This window comes from Arvicola amphibius, chromosome 2 (assembly GCF_903992535.2).
Source record: "Arvicola amphibius chromosome 2, mArvAmp1.2, whole genome shotgun sequence".
NCBI lineage: Eukaryota > Metazoa > Chordata > Mammalia > Rodentia > Cricetidae > Arvicola > Arvicola amphibius.
In genome coordinates, this window is record NC_052048.2 from 136017863 (window position 1) to 136037526 (window position 19664).

General features: G+C 42.1%; 1 protein-coding gene across 2 annotated transcripts in view; it reads left to right on the top strand.

The window, feature by feature from the left end:
- Positions 1-19664, top strand: part of Pde1c (phosphodiesterase 1C) — a 446197-nt gene that overhangs the window by 349799 nt on the left and 76734 nt on the right. For both annotated transcript variants that reach the window (XM_038319212.1, XM_038319213.1), the window contains 5 exons: positions 2276-2376; positions 6297-6425; positions 11728-11829; positions 12328-12448; positions 18392-18473. In XM_038319212.1, the coding sequence (XP_038175140.1) occupies positions 2276-2376; positions 6297-6425; positions 11728-11829; positions 12328-12448; positions 18392-18473 (535 nt within the window). The remainder of the gene's footprint in view (positions 1-2275; positions 2377-6296; positions 6426-11727; positions 11830-12327; positions 12449-18391; positions 18474-19664) is intronic.

Genomic DNA, 19664 nt, shown 5'->3' on the forward strand with positions numbered 1-19664 from the left:
AAATAGTCTTCCTGGTGTGCTGGGCTGGCTCTAGACTCTCCGGGGTGTAAGCACCACTGCCGGCTGAGTCAGTTTACATTCCTCACTCACTCTGGCTTTCAGTGCCTGATATTTGAGGTCCCGGTCTGCCCTGATTCCCATTGCGGTCCAGGGACTCATTCCATTGCTCAGGATGGACAGACGCTTCTGAAAATGCCCTCCTCCGCTCCATGCTCTCCTTGTCACCATCAGCGAGGCTTGTTTTTGTGAAACTATTTCATGTCCCTCCTGTTTCCTTCCCCGGATATCATTTCCCCCCTTCTCATCCCTAAGCCCGTATGCATACTGATCATCTCAAGGACTGGGTTTTACAATGAGCTTCAAAGGTACAGTTTAGATTTTGCTGTATGCCCGTTTGATCCCTTGCTGTTTGGGTTTATTAGAAGCTAGGTGATAACTAAGAGTAGCCGTTAGTGTGTTTGGGCAGGAAGGAAGTGTGCCTGATATTTGTAATGTGGGAACTATTCCTTTGCAGGCTTTCTGATGTTTAGACTCCTGATGTTTTGTGACTTGAATTTGTTTAGGCTCTATGCTAACTCCTATCTACCATCTTATTTTAAAACATGATATTGACTTTGTATAGGACTAGAACAAGACTTGTATACAGGGAATTGTTCAAAGCAGATTAGTAATAATATCGTATTAAGGAAGAAAACATACCAATATGGCCACGTGCAGAGGTGCAAGCCTGTAATTCTAGCACTCAGGAGGCTAAGAAAAAGAGGATTTCTGTGAGATCAGGGTCAGACTGGACTACATACTGAGTTTTGAGCTAGCATGTTCTTTAAGACCCTTTTTCAAAAAAAGGGGAAGAATAGGTATTATATATGTGAAGAATATCAAGAAGAGATGTCATATAATTTTATACATACATAAGTTTATCCAAAATTAAATAAATATAAAATATAAACAAAGGAAATTTACTCTCCAGATGATAGGTGAGAATTCTGGAAAATATATTATATGGCTTGTCATATGAACAACTGTGTGACTTTGGTGGATCCTGAGTTTCCTCTGGTCTCATTTTCTCATTCTGTGGGGATAGCAGCTACACAGCTAGTTCCTTTATGAACATGTGAAAGGTATGTGGGTTTCTACATTTAAAAGGAGGCAGTCAGGTGGTGGTGGTGGTGCACAGTTTTAATCATTAATTGGGAGGCAGAGGCAGGTGGATCTTTGTGAGTTTGAGGCCAGCCTGGTCTATAAGAGTTAGCTCTAGGACAGACCCCAAAGTTACAGAGAAACCCTGTCTCAGAAAACAAAACATAAAACAAACAAACAGACAAAAAAGTGGTTAAGAGCACAAGCTGCTCTTCCAGAGGATCTACGTTCAAATACCAGCAATCATATGATGGCTTACAATCTCTGTTACTCCAGTTCCAGGGAATCTGGTGGTTTCTTCTTACTTCTGTGGGTAGTACATACATGTAGCACAAGACACACATGTAGGCAAGACACTTGTATGCTCAGTTAGAATTGGGTTTTCATAATATTAAAGGTGGAGGTGAGGGGCTTCTGAAGTTTAGGACCCACCGCTGATTGGCTGACATTTGTCTAGGGGTGTCTTGGTGAGTGTGTTCTGGCAGGTGGTTGGAATGTTAGGCATTTCCTTTAGATGGTCTGTTTTTGGGTGGTGCTCAGGTAATCTCGGGGTTCTTCCTGCAACCAGGCGCTGCATCAGGGTAAACTACTGAGCCCCAGGCCTCTTGTTTAATTGATCGCTGGCTGAGTCCTACACTGGCAGGTGATAATGGTTGAAAGTAAAGAACTTCCTTTGGGTGCCCTGCCCAGACTTAGCTTATCATGGCTGGCTCCCACATTTGACATTGTGTTAAAACTTTTCATTACTTCTTTATAAATGAGAGAGGGCATTGCATTGAATTCTTCCCAGGGGAAGGGGGGACAGGAAAAGGAAAGGAAAGGAAGATAAGAATTTTATTTTGAGTGGGAAAGCTATTTGATGAGGACATTTCAAGTTCTTCATGTTCACTGTTGCTGTCTTTCTGGAACGTCGGATCAGAGTAATAGTTCTTCCAACCTTGAGTGTTATGGTCAAACTACAAGTTCACAGTCTCCTCAATGAGGAGAAGCCCCCATTACTTCTATGTATAAAAAAACTTGTTTGGCAACAGCCAGCAGCTGTAGGGTGGAAGGCAGCAGGGTGAGTATGTTGTCAGCACGCTCAAGCTGTGTGAGCGAGAGACAATTACCTGATTGCTGTGAATCTCTCTTGCAGAACTGGCTGACGGAACTGGAGATCTTTGCAATAATCTTCTCGGCTGCCATCCACGACTACGAACACACTGGAACTACCAACAATTTCCACATTCAGACACGGTGAGGCAGTTGAAATGTTTGTAGAGCAGGCACGCGGAGGCAGGGATGTAATTTTAGATGTCAGCAAGTTGTGCGTTCATCACTTTGCTTTTATGTGGTTGCTCTATTTTGAATTTTGAAAAGATTAACTTATAAACAAGAGAGGAGCCTGGGCGACTTCATTGAACACACAGTGTTTTAAAAACCACCTGCTGCTATTTCTCATGTTTTATTCAGATCTAAAGTGGCTCTTCCTTTCTTCACTATTATAATGTTCATCTGTTATTTATGTATGTCCTGTGCTCCTCTACATATTTCTAACAGGTGTGGTACAGGGTGCATAGAGCCACAGATGTCATGCACATGACATCACAAAATTCATATAACCATTGGAGGGCTTCTGTCAAACTAACAATTTCAATCCTGAGCATCCTGATAAATACAATGTCACAATCACTCATGGAACTGATGTGGGCCAAGAGAGGTCATCAATGATGCAGACACAAAGCCAGGAAGCAACAGAAATACCATGTGATTCCCACACTCATCTGATTGTCACTCCCTGGCCACTCCTCATGTCCCAGCTCAGAAGCCATGATTCACTCCTCCCACCCAGCCTCAACCTCTCATGCTAAGGATCTGATCCCAACAGCAAACCAAAGTTTACTTCCTCCTGGGCCACCAATGGGCTGCTTGCCAAAGAGCATCACATAGGGCTGTTGACTGTTGGCAGGGAGGGTCACTGGATCCTTCCCTGAGTATCCTGCCGTTGCTCCTAGCCAGTTGTATGAATTCTGCCTAGCTGCCTGGGTCTCAGGAAAGGGCAACATATATGGTCCTATTGGAAGACTATGGGAAAGAGGCTCCATCTGTGTAGTTAAGGGAAGCCTTCCCCATGCTGGGTGCCAACCTTCTAGTATAGCTTCTTTGGGGTCAGCCACATTCCTACTTGCAAACACTTGTCCACCTGGACCGAACGGGTCCAGACCAGACCAGACTGGTCCATGACACACATGACAAATACGCACATGACACACACGACAAATATGGCATACATGATAAACCCATGACACATAAGCATATGACACATGACACATGACAAATATGAAGCACGTGACACACATGACAAATATGATGCACTGACACACATAACACACACGTTTCAAACTCATCATGTGTGCTGCATCTGCCACACATGCCATTCCGACCACACACGTCATTTCGGCCACGTGTGTCAGATCTGTCACACATGCCATTTCTGTCGTGCATGTCTTATCTGTCATGTGTGTCATATTTTTCGTGCATGTCTGTTTCCCATCTCAGCCGGTTCCGACTGGTTTCGACCAGTCCCAACCAGGTCAGACCGGCCCAAACTAGTTCAGACTGGTTTTGACCAGTTCAGACTGGCCCCAACCAGTATAGACCAGTTCAGATCGGTTCAGACTGGACCAAACTGGTTCAGACTGGTTCAGATGGGCCCCGACTGGTTAAGACCGGTTCAGACCGGTTTTGACTGGTTCAGTTTGGTTCAGACCAGTTTCAACTGGTTCAGACGGGCTCCAACCGGTTCAGGCCAGTTCAGACCAGACCAAACGGGTTCAGACCAGTTTTGAAGAACCAGTTTGAGCAGGTAGAAACCACTCTAAACCGGTCTGAACCAGCTGAGACTGGCCAGAACCAGACTGGCATAACAAATATGACACACATGACCGATAAGACACGCACGACAGATGTGACACACATGACTGAAATGACACGTGTGACAGACCCAACACACGTGACCGAACAGTGACACGTGAGGCGGAAACGACTGCGTGGAGGAAATGACATGCTTGACAGATGCAATGCGCATGATGAACTTGGCGCGATGAACTCGACACGCACGACAAAAGTGACACACATGGCGAATATGACATGCATGGCGGAAATGGCAGCGCGGACGGGTGTTGCACGTGTGGTGAATATGATACACATGGCAGAAACGACACACATGACAGATGTGACACGCTGTCTGATATGACACGCATGGCAGAAATGAACTGCTTTACAGATGTGGCACGCTTTGGTGAATGCGACACGTGACGGATGCAACATGCGTGGTGCGTGTGGCGCGTGTGGTGAATATGACACATGTGACAGAAACCACATGTGTGATGGATGCTTGACAGATATGGTGCTGTGACTGATCAGACACGAGTGACAGAAACAGCGTGCGTGACAGAAATGGCACACATGACGGTTATGATGTATGCCACATGCGCGCCACGAGCATGACACGTCTTGTAGATCTGACATGCGTGACAGATATCGTATTGCTTTGAAGCTCCATTCTGCCAGGGTGGCCAACCAGGGAGCCTAGAGATCCTCCAGGCTCCACCCGCAAAGGCACCATACCTGGCTCTTGCTGTGTTTTGTAGTGTGGTTGGTTGGTTGACGTGGGAGTCACCTCTGTAGGCTGTGAACACCATTGTTGAAGAAAGATACTGTCCTGGCCTGTGATAGGGTAGAACAGATCTAGGTGGGGAAAACTATAATGAATGCTGGGGAAAAAAAGGCAGAGTCAGAAAGAAGAAGCCATGGAGCTGCTGCCAGACAAGCTGAAACTTTGCTGGTAGACCATGCCCTTGTGGTGATGCACAGATTCTGTAGTGAGGAGCAGCGGCCGCTTCCTGCTGCCTGGCTCTCGGCAGCCTGGCTAGCTTATACCCCGAAATAACAACACACCAATTGTATACTTTTAAACACTGCCTGGCCCATTATCTCTAGCCTCTTACTGGCTAACTTTCACATCCTGATTAACCCATTTCTAATAATCTGTGCAGCACCACGAGGTGGTGCCTTACCGGGAAAGATTCAGCATGTCTGACCTGGTGGCTGGTTTCATGGCGACTGTCTCAGAGAGGAGAGACATGGCGATTGCCTGAATCATCTGCCTCACTTCCCTTCTTCCCAGCATTCTGTTCTGTCTACTCCACCCACCTAAGGGCTGGCCTATCAAATGGGCCAAGGCAGTTTCTTTATTAACCAATGAAATCAACACAAACAGAAGACTCTCCCACATCACACAGATTAATAGAAATTAAGATGTAAGATTTAGCTAATAAGAAGCTAGAACTAATGGGCCAAGCCGTGGTTTAACTGACACAGTTTCCGTGTGGTTATTTCGGGAGTTTGTGGTGAAACAAACAAGTGGGCTCACACAACAGTTGGCTTTGCTTTTTTTGTGACTGAGTTTCTCTGTGTAGCCCTGGATGTCTTGAATCTCTTTTTTGTAGATCAGGCCGGCCTTGAACTCACAGAGATCCACCTGCCTCTGCCTCCCAAGTGCTGGGATTAAAGACATGTGCCATCACCGCCTGACTCACACCTGGATTGTTAATGTGACTTCAGAGGATCAGATTCAGTTCTTCTTGTTTGTTGAGCACTTTTCTGAGCGGGCCATCTCCCCAGCCCCACAAAGGCTATTCCCTGTATCCCTGTGACAGCAAGACCCAGAGCACGAGCCTCAACTGTGCTCAGAAGCTGCGGCTGCTGTTTGCTGCCATCATGGATGCGTCCTCCCAGACCCTCCAGGCAGGCACACATCCCCTGGAGTGTGGATCAGCTGTTGGCAATGACACGTCCCTCTGGCCTCTCTTGCCTATGCTCTGGGTTCAGGGCCTGCACTGGTCAGTTCTCTGGACCTTTCTGTGGTCTCCATCCTCATGCTGCTTTGATAGCATGTACGTCAGCTTCTTATAAACATTTTGGGATCTTCTTGGTTATTTATTTTCATTTACATTTAGGAAAAAATAAATTGTCTCTGCACTCTAATAAGATCGTTGTTCCATGTCCTTGCACACGCTAAGTGGATGTGAGCGGGAGCCCGGAGTTGCTGGTGCTGAAAATAGACACGCCGTTTAGGCCCCAATCTGAAGGAGTTTGTGTGTCTCTCTGCACAGGTCGGATCCAGCTATCTTGTACAATGACAGGTCTGTACTGGAGAACCACCACTTGAGTGCAGCCTACCGCCTTCTGCAGGATGACGAGGAGATGAATATTCTGGTCAACCTCTCTAAGGATGACTGGAGGTAATGTGAGAAGGCAGTTTGGAAGCCCCGGAGGGGGAGTGTGGACAGATGGAGCACGCCTCTGCTGAGGAAAGAGCCCCTGCACAAACTCCATACTGCTCTCTCACGTAGAGTGCCCTAAAGCTTGCTAACTTGGCTTTTCACATCTATATAAAGATCGGATGTATCATTTCTATCTTCATTTTCGTTTGGTATTTTCTCATTTTCTTTGGATACAATTTTGTTAGAAAAAGGTAAGTGATATTCATTTTCCTTCCTGGTGTGATCTGCAGCTTCCTTTGTTCTTTCTGCCTCCAGCTGGGTCAGAGCTGCTGACACAGTCAGGGTCTGAACCTCTGGGGCCTGGATAAGGCAGACCAGTCAGTTCACCCTGGACCGTATCGTATCCATACACAAACATAGAAATCCTTGTGCATCTTTAACCCTGAATTGTTGGTGATCCTGTGCAAAGTAACAGAAATAATAGAATTGACTTAAACCATTTGAGTATGCCCTCTGATTAATACATTATAAAACTGAGTGACTCAAACCACATCGGTGAATTAATGTAAGCTCTGTAAATTAGTCTGTGCACTCACCATCTGTATTAGAGTTTCTATTGCTTTGCAGAGACACCATGACCACAGCAACCCTTATAAAGGAAAACATTTGATTAAGGTAGCAGCTTGCAGTTTCTGAGGTTCAGTCCATTATCATTATGACAGAGAGCATGGTGGAGTGCAGGCAGACATGGTGCTTGAGAGGGAGCTGAGAATTCTGCATCCTGCATAGGCAACAGGAAGTGGTCTCACACAGTGGGTGTGGCTTGAGTATATATGAGACCTGAAAGCCCACCCCCACAGTGATACATTTCCTCCAACAAGGCCGTATCTCCTAATAGTGCTTTCTATCAAACCACATGTTCCATTCCCTGGCCCCAAAAGAATTGAAGTCCTGTAATAATGCAGAAATACTTTCAGTTCAACTTCAAAAGTCCCCATAGTCTATAATTGCCTTAAACTTATTGAAAAGTCTAAAGTTCCAAGTCTCTTCTGAGATTCATGAAATCTCTTAATTGTAATTCCATGTAAAATCAAAATAATAAAACAGATCATATACTTCCAACATGTAATGACATCAGCTATACATTACTATTCCAAAATGTAAGGAAGGAGCATAGTAAGGAAATACTGGACCAAAGCAAGACTGAAAACCAGCTGGGCTAACTCTAAACTCTGCATCTGCAAGTCTTAAGTCAAAATGCTCTTCAGATCTCTACCCCTTTTAGTTTTATTGACTGCAACATATTTCTCTCTCCCAGGCTGGTTCTACTCGCTGTTAACAGCTTTCCTAGCAGGTATCCCAGGGCACTGGCATCACCATATATAGTACTGGAAAACCCTGATAACTCTGATCACAAGACTGCATGGTTGATTTGGCACTCAAAAATAAGTTAAAAGAATTCACCTTATTAAAGGCAAATAAGCAAGCAAAGGAAGCCAAATATTATAGATGCAAGCCTGTAATCCCAGCACACTGGAGACTGAGGCAGGAGGATCCTCAGTTGGAATCCATTCTGAGCTATTTCAGGCCAGCCAGAGTCATACAGTGACTCATCCACTCAGACAAACAAACAAGCAACAACAAAACCCCAAAGAATGTGGTTGGGTCATTTTAATAGCTATATCCAAAACATTTGACAAAGGTCATTACTTCTCAAATAAAAACTCTTCCAAAGAGAAACAAAAAGGAGCCTATAGCATCTCCAGCTGGGAAGGCAGCAGTGTAAAGCCATAGTTAATATCAGCCTTCATGGTGAAATACTGGACTAGGAACAAGATTAGGATGCCTGATTTTATATTAAACAATGTGAAGTGTTTCTTCTGTAAGCAAATGAGATCTGGTTGTACGTAAATCCCTAAGACTATTATGGCAACTACTAAAATGATAATCATTTTTATGGGGCTCCTAAATATGAAGTTAATGTAAAAAATAATAGACTAGCAGCTAGCCATTAGAAAACTGCATTGAAAATTCTTATGCAAGGCAGAAGATAAAGGACTAAATTTTTTGAAATCAGCGTGGAAACTTCCGAGAAAACTAATAATAGAACAGCGTATGATTCATCTCTCCCACTGCTGGATGCACTCCTAAAGAAATGTGAGAATACCACAGAGACACCTGCACACCCATCTTCATTTGTGACTGTGTTCACGAGAGTCAAGCTATGAATCATCCCAGACACCCATCTTGGATTTCTGGGTGACTGAATAAAGAAAATATAGTCCACATACACAATGGACATTTTATGATATTTGTTAATTGATGAGAGGGACGGTGGGTACATACATTCCACAATGTTCTCTCCTTCCCAAGGTGGGATCAAACTCAGGTGACTGGACTTGGTAGCAAGTGCCTTTACCCACCAAGCCAGGGGTTCTCAAAATGGGAGTTGCAACCCATTGGGGGTGGAATAACTTCTCTCAGGGGTCAAATATCATATATCCTACATAGCAGATATTTACATCATGTTTCATAACAGTTGCAAAATTATAGTTGTGAAGTAGCAATGAAATAATTTTATGGTTGGGGGTCCCCGCAACATGAGGAGTTAGGGAAAAGGGTCGCAGCATCAGGAAGGTTGAGAACCACTGCACTAAGCCATCTTGCAGCCCCTGCACTGGGGTTTTAGTCATCTACAAAGAAGAATGAAATTATGGAATTTATAGAAAAATAGTTGAAATGAAAGTCATCATGTTAAATTAAATAAACCAAATGCAGAAAAATAGATATCAAATTTTTCTCTTATCTGAATCATCATTAAGTAAGCATAAGTATGACATAAAGGTAGAGTGAGGGCTCCTTAAGAGGAAGGAGGAGGAGACAGAAAGGATGGGGGCTGAGAAACAATCTCAATGTTGTGATATTTATGTATATACAGCCATACTGAAAGCTACTACTTTGTATGCTAATTAAAAACCTTTAAGAATGAAGATCAGAGGTCAGTACTGGGTGTCTTCCTCTACTATTCTCCAGCTTATTTTTTGAGTCTGGAGGTGAAAGATTGGTAGTATTGGCTGGTCAGTAAGCTTTGCAGATCCTCTTGTCCTGATTCCCTTTCCCTCAGTGACAGGTTACAAACGTGTCCTGTCGTCTACAGCACTGAGTCCTCACGCTTACTGCGCTGACTAAAGGATTTTTGCAGACCCCTTGCCACTTGATTTTTGATAAAGGGTTAAGTCGAACTGAAGGGGAAAAGAAACTCATTTCAGTGAACGGTGTTAAAACAAGTGGGTGTCTATGGAAAACAGCGATTTTGACCCTTACATCAAGCATACTCAAAGATCCACTCAAATTTTGTCATAAAACCTAGGCATGCTGCAATAACTCAGCTGGGGCAGTGGCAGACTGAAGAATAAAGCATAAAATGTGAAACGACCACTCGGTCCAGCATGCAGCTCAGCGCAGGCATCCTGGGCTTGTTCCCCGTACTGTGATAACAATGGTAGTGGCAAACATTTTACAGAAAAGCTCAGAGATGTCTTCACACGGGGTTCTTAGAACACGAAAGGTGAGAAGCATTTTAAAAATAATAAATTCAATGTGATGAAAATTAAACTTTTTGGAAGGTACCGAATTGATGTAAGTCAAGAAACTCCGACACTGGGGAATGTCGGTTCTGTGCATGTCCTATTGGGGTTTGTATTCCAAAGCACAATGCACCTTGACAAGTCAGTAATGAAAGTTTTTAAAGAAACACCCTCCTTTAAAAATTAAAAATTAATTGAAACACAGTTTCCTAAAAAATGATATGCAAGTGGTAAGAGTATATGAGCTATTCAACAGTAGTATTTGTTCAACAAAATGCAAAAGAAAACTACAGTGAGCCACCCCTTCGCAACACTTGATGACTAGAATTAAAGGCTGAGAGAAGGCAGGAAAGGAAAAACAGAACTTTAGCACGCTTGTCAAAAATGTGAGCTTAAACAGTCCTTTTGCAAAAGGTTTGGTTTATGGTTTTATCATGCCCCCAACCATAAACCTCTCTAACACATGGAGCAAGTTCTTATGCCTAGGAAAGGAACTCAGACAAAAGAGAACATTTTGTTTTATATACTGTAAGTATGTATGTCTGTATATTCATAATGTATATAAAGTATAGTATACATGTATACATGTATAGCATGCGTATATGTTAATCATTTCAATACACATTCACATATATTAACATTATAAACATACACATGCATACACATGATATCCATACATATGTAGAAGTAGGAAGTGGGACTGCCTGAAAGAAATGACAAAAGTATTTGCTATCCTGAATGCAATGGTGTTTTCAAAGACTTATTCAGCTGCTAAAACCAGTTGAATCATGCCATTTCCATAGGAGCTGTTTATTCTACATAAATTATGCCTCGGTTTCTTTTGTTAGTTCAGTATAGCATCTAACAGCTTCCAAGAGTTCAGGAGAGGGAGGGAACAACTTGAAAATTAGGGATGCAGAAATCATTCTATATGATGTTAAAACATTAGACACATGGCAGAGACATTTATCAAACCCTATGAAACTGTGCAATACGATGAGTGAGCCCTACGTCAACTATGGACTTCATTTAATAAAACTATTGACATTGGTGTCTCTTGGCTGTAACTCTTGAACCCCACGTAAGCACAGAATGCTTGTGACTTGGGAAACTACAAGAGGGGGATGTACCCTGCTCTGTTTTTCTGTAAGCTTTAAAAATAAAGCCTGTTTGTAAAATGTGGAATACACAAAGTATCAAGTAGATTATCAGTCTAGTTTCTAGGATTATTTCAAGTTAGTTTTATCTTAAGAATGAATTCAGCTGAGAAGATAACACTTTAATTCATATTTTAGCTTTATTGTAATTTTCCCTGTAGGTTAATTTTCCAAACGATAGATGTATCATATTGTTTTGTAAAGACTTACTTGATTTGTAAATTCTGTACATGTATGTGTGTCTGTGTGTGGGTATGCACACCTGGATTCAAGTGCTCAGAGAGGTAATCTTCCTGATGTGGGTGCTCAGAATCAAACTCAGGACCTCTGCAAGAGGATTAAATGCCCTTGACTACTGAGGAAATTTCTATCTCCCTGTATCATATTCCTAATAGATTATTCTTTAGTCCTTAACCTCCATTTATATCCCACTTCATAAAAATTCCACTGAAAAGACTGACATTAGATTTGAAATGTCTGAAACAATTAACTGATTTTGACTAAATGTGGCAAAACGTAACTTGGATTTTCCTTTTCTTTGTTTTCATGCCTTTTCTTCATGGGCGTCTCCAAAAGGGAGTTCCGTACCTTGGTAATTGAGATGGTAATGGCCACGGATATGTCCTGTCATTTCCAGCAAATCAAAGCCATGAAGACAGCCCTGCAGCAGCCAGAAGCGTGAGTAGCTTGTAACATTATGTTCTCGCAGGGCTTGGACTGAAATTTGCACATTTTAAACATTGAAAACACATCACCTTCAGGATAATGGTTGCGTTATCTCAAAAAGTAGTGATGTCTGGAGCAGGGAGCTTGAACATCATACATCATCTACAATTAGCTACAGGTGGTTTATCAGAATCTGAGTTTGAGTGAATACAAGACACGGTACCAGTTTACCCCAATTAGCATCGTGACTCTGTTAGTAATTAAATGATCAAAGGTGTGTTAAATGTAGCGGTAGCTAAAGGAAGAAAGTATTGCTTAGATTTTTGTCATCTGGTTGAAAAATGCAACCATTCCATAAATTAGTTAAGTGAGAATTACTCCATTCATTAAATGGTGAACTGTCCGTTCACCAACATAGTGGTGGTACTCAGAGGTGATTTTAAAGATTTTCAAAACTTCCAGTGTTTGAGGTGTGTGGTCACTGTGTGCTTGCATGTGTTGGGTTTGCAGAATTGAAAAGCCGAAAGCCTTATCCCTGATGCTGCACACAGCAGACATCAGCCACCCTGCAAAAGCATGGGACCTGCACCACCGCTGGACCATGTCTCTCTTGGAGGAGTTCTTCAGACAGGTACTTGTCTTTTGCTGCTCACCAGGCTGACACTGGGTATCTTTGGGAATTGATTGTTCCAGCATCTCTCTGGCAAGGACCGTGGAGGACAAAATTATTTTCTTTTGGAGAAAGAGGCTTTTCACGATTGTTTTATTTCTGTAGTTGTAATTCTTGAATTTTATCAACCTTCGTATTCTCAAGACATTGTGAAGTGTATTTTGTCTTAGGCATTTCTGCTTTGAGGAAAAATGTTTTTTCATGGAAGTCTCTTGTCAAAGCATTATTTGAAGAGGACTTTTCCTTTTTTTTTTCTATGGAGTTACCAAAAATTTATTAAGGCTATTTTGGTATCACCCTGCGGGACTAAGCTGATAATCTTTGACTCATGTCTCCTTATTATTGGGTAGGTTGTTTCTTTTGATGGATGAGCCATGACACAATGTTTAAAAATTATATGGCAAACTGGAATCAAGAAATCACTAGGAATTATTGTTCAAGTGCGTTCAAATTTAACCATACCTTCAATCCAGAGTCATGTTATTTATAAGAACAGACGGTCTTTAATGGGTATGCATTGCTTTAAGACAAATACAAATATGTGAATATAACAGAATCAAAGAAACAAAACAAGTATATGTCCCCAAGACAGAGGTCTTTGGGGTTAGAGTTAGTTCTCCACCCTGACACAGATGCTGGTCTTTCCTTGAGAAGAACTGCCATAGACACCGGCTTTGAGACATGAGATGCTGAGCTCAATGAAATGTAGATTACAGACCTCAGTTACTGTCAGTCCATTCAGCTAATTCCAGTTCATTCAAAGAGGGAGGCACACAATGTGGTTTCTGAGAACTCTAAGTCCCTAACAACACTTAATATCCCATCTCACCATTGTTCCCGCAAATGGCTAGGGTTAGGTTCCTTCTCTGAGCCTTGGTTCTCTTTCTGTTGCTATAATACCTGAAACAAGATAATTTATAAAGAATAGAGATTTATTTAGATTGTGGCCTTGGAACCTGGAACCCCATTAGCCTGGCATTGGCATCTGGTGAGCCTACTTGTTGGAGGCATCACAGTGCTAGCTCTGGTCTCTCTGCTTTAAAGCCTCCTTTGTAGGGTATTAGTGACCGACCCTCACGGTCTTATCTAATCCATGCTGTCTTCTAAAGGCTTCGTCACTGAATACTATCCACACATGACTTTGGGGATTAACTCTCCACCGTCTTAGCTGTGGGGACACACTGATACCCTTGGTACCCTGGGCTTGGACATGAAATCCTCCTGATGCTCTTAGTGTTATGATTCTTGTTTGAATGGGGAAATAATTCCACAAAAATTTACGTGTGTGTATTTTGTTCTTTCTGAAGCTGCACATGTTGTCTGGTAGTAAGTGCACTAGAGTTAACAGATGCAAGAGACCCGAACTGTCCATCAGAGCTTTATTCCAACTATTTTTGCAGCCCAGGACCAATCAAGTTGCAGTTCTGATTCCCTTGGCTTTTGTGTTTTCTGTGATTTTTTTCTCTCTTTGAGGTAACAGAAAAGATTCAGGGTAAGATTGGATGAATATTCTTATGAACCCTTCAGCATCAAATACCCTGTGTTTTCTTCCATGTGTCCATGGGTTCCAGGTCATGTGCTCTGTCCTTATATGGGCAGTTTTCTTTGCACACTTGTGATGTGGTCTCAGGAGTAATCCCCAGGCTCCATGATGAGAAGAGTGAAGAGTGGGCATGGGAGGAGCTTGAGTAACACAGGTGTGACCCTGGTGTGCACACAAGGACAACCAACTTCAAATTCATCCTTCATTGAGGGCTTACTTTAAGTAATTTTTGACTGTTTTTCTAACAGTAGTGTGAGAACTTTCTCTAAATACCCACCCCTCCTTTTTCATATGTTCCCTCAGATATAGCTTTCTAAAACTACCTCCATCATGCTAGTAATATTCAGTCTGTGGCCAGTGGACAGATCGTGGCTAACTCACATATGTTTGATGTATTGAAGTGATTCCTTTTTTGAATTATGAGAGTGTGTGAAATCACTTAATGATGTGAACGTTCTTTCCTCACCATAAAGGAGACCTTGTTTGTGTATGTACACACATAAGCTCACATGGAATGAGAAATGTGCTAAGGGCAATGTGGAAATAACCATACTGAATTTTTTGGCCCTACTGGGACTGGCATGCTAGCTCATTGCACTTGAACTGGCTTTAGTGAATGAAGTTCAGTGAAGTATTTTTATTGTCTTAAGCCAGATGCCAAAGCACAGCCGGTAACCCATTAGAGGAATAATGATCCTCCAGCTCTTAATGATAGCTTTAAAATTGAGCAGTTCACATGGGAAACCCCAATGGGACCAGAAAGCCTTTACAGAATTACATCCAGAAGGTTGGACTATAATTTCAAAATAATGCGATAGCTGGCCCTTGTGGACATGGTCCAGGCGTCCTTGCTCTCCCGAAGGAAGAAGTCCCATCATCAGCTCCATAACCATGTTCTACAGAATCCGCGCCACAGTTCTGGGCTGCTTTTAAATGAAGCACTGACTTCGAAAAAGGATGTCTGCCTTGGTAAACCTGTTTCATTCTGAAAAAGCTTCGAGGTTCCTTTCTGTGGTATCACTGTGAACTTTTACATTTTGGAAACATCTCTCACAGTTCTTTTCATTTCTTCTGTGTCTGTTTGTTTTATTTCATATGCATTGCTGAATTTTTCAATCTCTCCCCTACAAGACTATGCTATTATCTTAGCGTTGCTTCTTCAGCGATACTGTTTGCATCTTTATTCATCTCCTTGACTTTTATTTTTCTAACTCTCTTAGTTCAATGCTCACTTCATTTGCTTTCATTTCCATTTGTTTAGAAAACAGAAACTGAGACTTATTTGTTTATTGCTGCTCTGACACACTGTGCTCCAAAGCAGTCTTTAGTGTCTAGTCTTTAAAATTGATTTTTCTTTTTCTTTTAACCAAGAGTTACCTCAAATAGAATAATTTCCAACTTTTCTATATTTTAGTGATATGTTTCTTCACTTAATAGATTACAAATTACTTTTTTATTGATCAAATAATTTGCTAATTTTTAGAGTTTAAATTAGATATATGCAGTCAGCTCCTTTGTGAACATCTGTGGATTATGGAAAACTTCTATGTCTCATTTTCAGCTTACAGTTAAAAAAATCAAATGTGTCTATATGATGGTTAATCTTCTGCTACTGTGACAAAATACCCAAGAATATGAACTTAAATAGAGAAAGTATCTGGTCTGAGGATCATGGTACACACCTTTAATCCCAGCACTTGGAAAGGAGGGGAAGGAGGATCTCTGAGATACACCCTGGTCTACGTAGCAAGTGCCAGGACAGCCAGAGCTACAAAGAGAAACTGTCTCAAACAAACAAACAAACAAACAAACAAACATACATACATACATACATACATACAGATAAATGTTGAGAGAGGTTTCTGTCCCTCCAGGTCCCTCAGCTGTTCAGTGTCAAAAAAACCACACAGAGGCCTATATAAATTATAAATTGGTTGGCCTCTTAGCTCAGGCTTCTTATTAATTAATTCTTACATCTTACATTAACCCATAGCTCTTATTTGTGTTAGCCACGTGGTTTGGTACCTTCGATTAGTGAGGAATTCTCATCTGGCATCCTCTACATCTGGGTGACAACTGCAGACTGAGCCTTTCCTCTTCCCAGAATTCTCCTATTCTGGTCAACCTACCTATACTTCCTGCCTGGCTACTGGCCAATCAGCATTTTACTAAACCAATACAAGTGACAAATATTTATATGTACAAGACCATTGTTCCACAGCAGATAAATAAACAAAAAAGGGGAAATTATATGTGGGCTCATGGTTGCAGAGGTTTCAGCATGTGATTGGCCTCTTCCATTGTGTTTGGGCCTGTGGTAGACTATCAGGGGAAAAATACTGTTCCCTTTCTGGCAAACAGGAAAACAAGAGAACCAGAGAAGAAAGTTCTGAGGTCATGAGATATACCCGTTAAAGCTGAGCTGCTAGTGACCCACTTCCTCCAAGCCCACTCGGCTATGAGCTCATGAAGACTGAGTCTATTGTACCAGATGGTGACCAAGTCATCAACACATTTTGCATTCAATCACAGCAATTTGCTTTCTTCATTATATCAGTTAAATAACATAGACTTTATATATACTTTTAAAATATGAGCGCTGCCATGGGCTAACCAGAGTTTCTATTATTTTTTTGTTTCTCTGCATTGGATTTTTTGCTCCATAAATGCTTTTTTTTGTTCTTGACTCATTGTAGGTATTAGCTCCCAAAGTATGCAATAGCTATGATCAATATAAAGCCTCTTAAAAATTTACCTCATGCTTTTGCTAGAATTCTTATCTGACTCTGATATAGGAGTGTTTCTATCTATCTGTTGTTTCATTGGTTAATTAATAAAGAAACTGCTTGGCCTGATAGGTCAGAACATAGGTGGGCAGAGTAAACAGAACAGAATTCTGGGAAGAAGGGAAGTGAGGCAGATGATTCAGGCAATCGCCATGCCTCTACTCTCCAAGACAGTCGCCATGAAGCCAGCCACCAGGTCAGACATGCTGAATCTTTACTGGTAAGCCACCACCTTGTGGTGCTACACAGATTATTAAATATGGGTTAAATCAAGATATGAGAATTAGCCAATAAGAGACCTAAACTAATGGGCCAGGTAGTGTTTAAATGAATACAGTTTCTGTGTAATTATTTATGGGGCAAAGCTAGCCATGCAGAAACCGGGCGGGACAAAAAGCAGGCCTGCTTGCCTCATCACTACATGACTCTTTGGTGATATTATTTAGAAATAAGCATTCAGATGTTGTGGCAGTCTTGGCTAGAGGCTATTAAGGTTTCCGAGTCCTACTAATTAATTGGTGATGTTCATTACAGTTAGAACTGTGTGAGCTGGAACAAATTCACTTCATGTTTCTCAAAGCTTGACTTCAAATATGGCTACCTCTCTGGCAACAATAATTCTTTTAGTAGTTCTTGTTATTTCCTATATGTCTTTTTGTCATTTTGCCACATGATAAGCCCTTTAGGTTTGGACTGTTATCCCACATTGAACAGGTGGAAAATTGTGAAACAGCAAAGGACAGTGACCTTCCTAGGACCACACGCCCCACAGCAGAAAAGGCAGGATTCAAGCATGACTAGTAGCCATTAACCTGAGTGAGTTTCTTCCTAGGAGAAAAGGAAGAACACAGTCCGCTGATAGACATGAGGATATGTGTTTGTCTCCTTCCTCTGGACATGACAGAAAGATTGAACCCGTGTTGCATGTTTTTAAGGGCCGTCTCCATCAACAGTTAGATTCCCATAGCACTTTTGTTAGAGTGCTGCTTTTGGACACCGTGAAGAATATTGTGTCTGAACAGCTATGCTGTATTATTGTTGAATAACTGGTTCTTTCTAGTCCACTGTTCACAGTGTATCAAGTGTTAGGGTGGGAAACACAGAAGCACATACTCCCTTTGTGTGTGGCTTTAATTAATATTAGGAGACAAAGCCAAGTTGGTTGGTTTGAATTTCCCTTTTGGGCACAGCCTACCACTGGGAGTTCAGGCTAGAAGAAGGCCACAGGTAGCTGCAGGAAAACTGTGGGGAGCACAACCATTCTGACTGTGATTTTGGCCCCAGGCCACAGGACACATGGACTGCTGCCTGGTTTTCCATGGGGACCCTATTGCTGCCCTGCGAAGCTTTCTTTGGGACAGCATGAGACTGCATTCAGAGGGAATGATTACGGAAGCCACCACTTCTTGGTGTCTTTAGTTTAGAGGAGCAAGCCCCACCAGGACTTATTATACAATGTAATTGTAATAATTAAGATAAAGATAAGTGGCCTAAGTGGTAGTTGAGGCTGCTAAATAAAATCTGGGCCGCTCAGCCCACTGTTCTTTTGTTTACTGTGACCTTGTGTTTTTCTAGGGTGACAGAGAAGCTGAGCTGGGGCTGCCGTTTTCTCCTCTCTGTGACAGAAAGTCAACCATGGTTGCCCAGTCACAAGTGGGTAGGTATTTGCCAGCTGCTTAGAAGGAGCATCAGATGGTATATCCGTGGTGGGCAGGGCCACTGTGCTTGATGATCCCAGCTGGGAGTCTGGCTCACTTCTGCCAGTCTTTGGAAGGCTCATTCTCTCTGGACTGTGGCTTCTTCTGGGGGTCAATTAGATGGAGGACCTTTGGAGTCTCCATCATTCCTGCCCCAAGGAAAGAGGTCTTCAAGTACCCAAGCAAATATCTGTGCATACTGTAGTTAGGAAGCCCAATTTGCTTCAGTGCCTTTATCATGCTTCAGTACTAGAAGTCATCTTACCATTTCCTTTCCTCCTCCTCCCCCCTCCTCCTCCTGCTCCTTCTTTTTAATACAGGATTTCTTTGTGTAGCCCTGGCTATCCTGGAACTCACTCTGTAAACTAGGCTGGCCTCAAACTCAGAGATCCACCTGCCTCTGTCTCCTGAGTGCTGGGATTAAAGGCGTGCATCACTTGACCATCTCCCCTTCTTGATGCTTCTTTTGTCTAAGTTTTGGACTTTCCTCCTTCCTGGGAGGCCTCTTTTAAATTGTTTTAATTTCCTCACTCTTTTTCTTTGGTTAAAAAAAACGAATTACCATAATACCATATTACACGCATTACAAAATCCCTCAGCTGTGGGAAAGAGAAACAGTGTCACCCATCACATAAAATAAATGTCATGAGTGAACTCTACTTTAGAAGAGTCTATGATCACTCAAAAATCTATTTAATAAAGAATTTTTGCATTTTCTGCCTGCCTACTTTGGGAGCAGAGACAGAGTCTCCTGTAATCCAGGCTAGGCAAAAACTGGCCATTTAGCTAAAGCTAACCATGAGCCAGGCTGGCCATGAACTGACTGTATAGGTAAGGCCCTTGGCCTCTCACGAGCTAAGACAGAGAATGTGTGTCGCTGTGACTGGTATTTGCTGGAACTTTATGTGCACCTTCATTGTTTCATGTGTTTTATCATTGTATGTCTTGAGTTCCTGTCAGGTACTGGGCACTCTAGGAATTATAATAGATGCTATAAAGTAAAAAAACTAACTGTACATGGTACCCACTTTTAAGGATATTATTAAACCAGTATTAGACAGTGGGTAAGATGTTAGGAAACAGTGTATGCAAGAGCACTATGCATGCTGAAGGTAGAATCTTAACATTTTACAACGGAATACATAGACAGT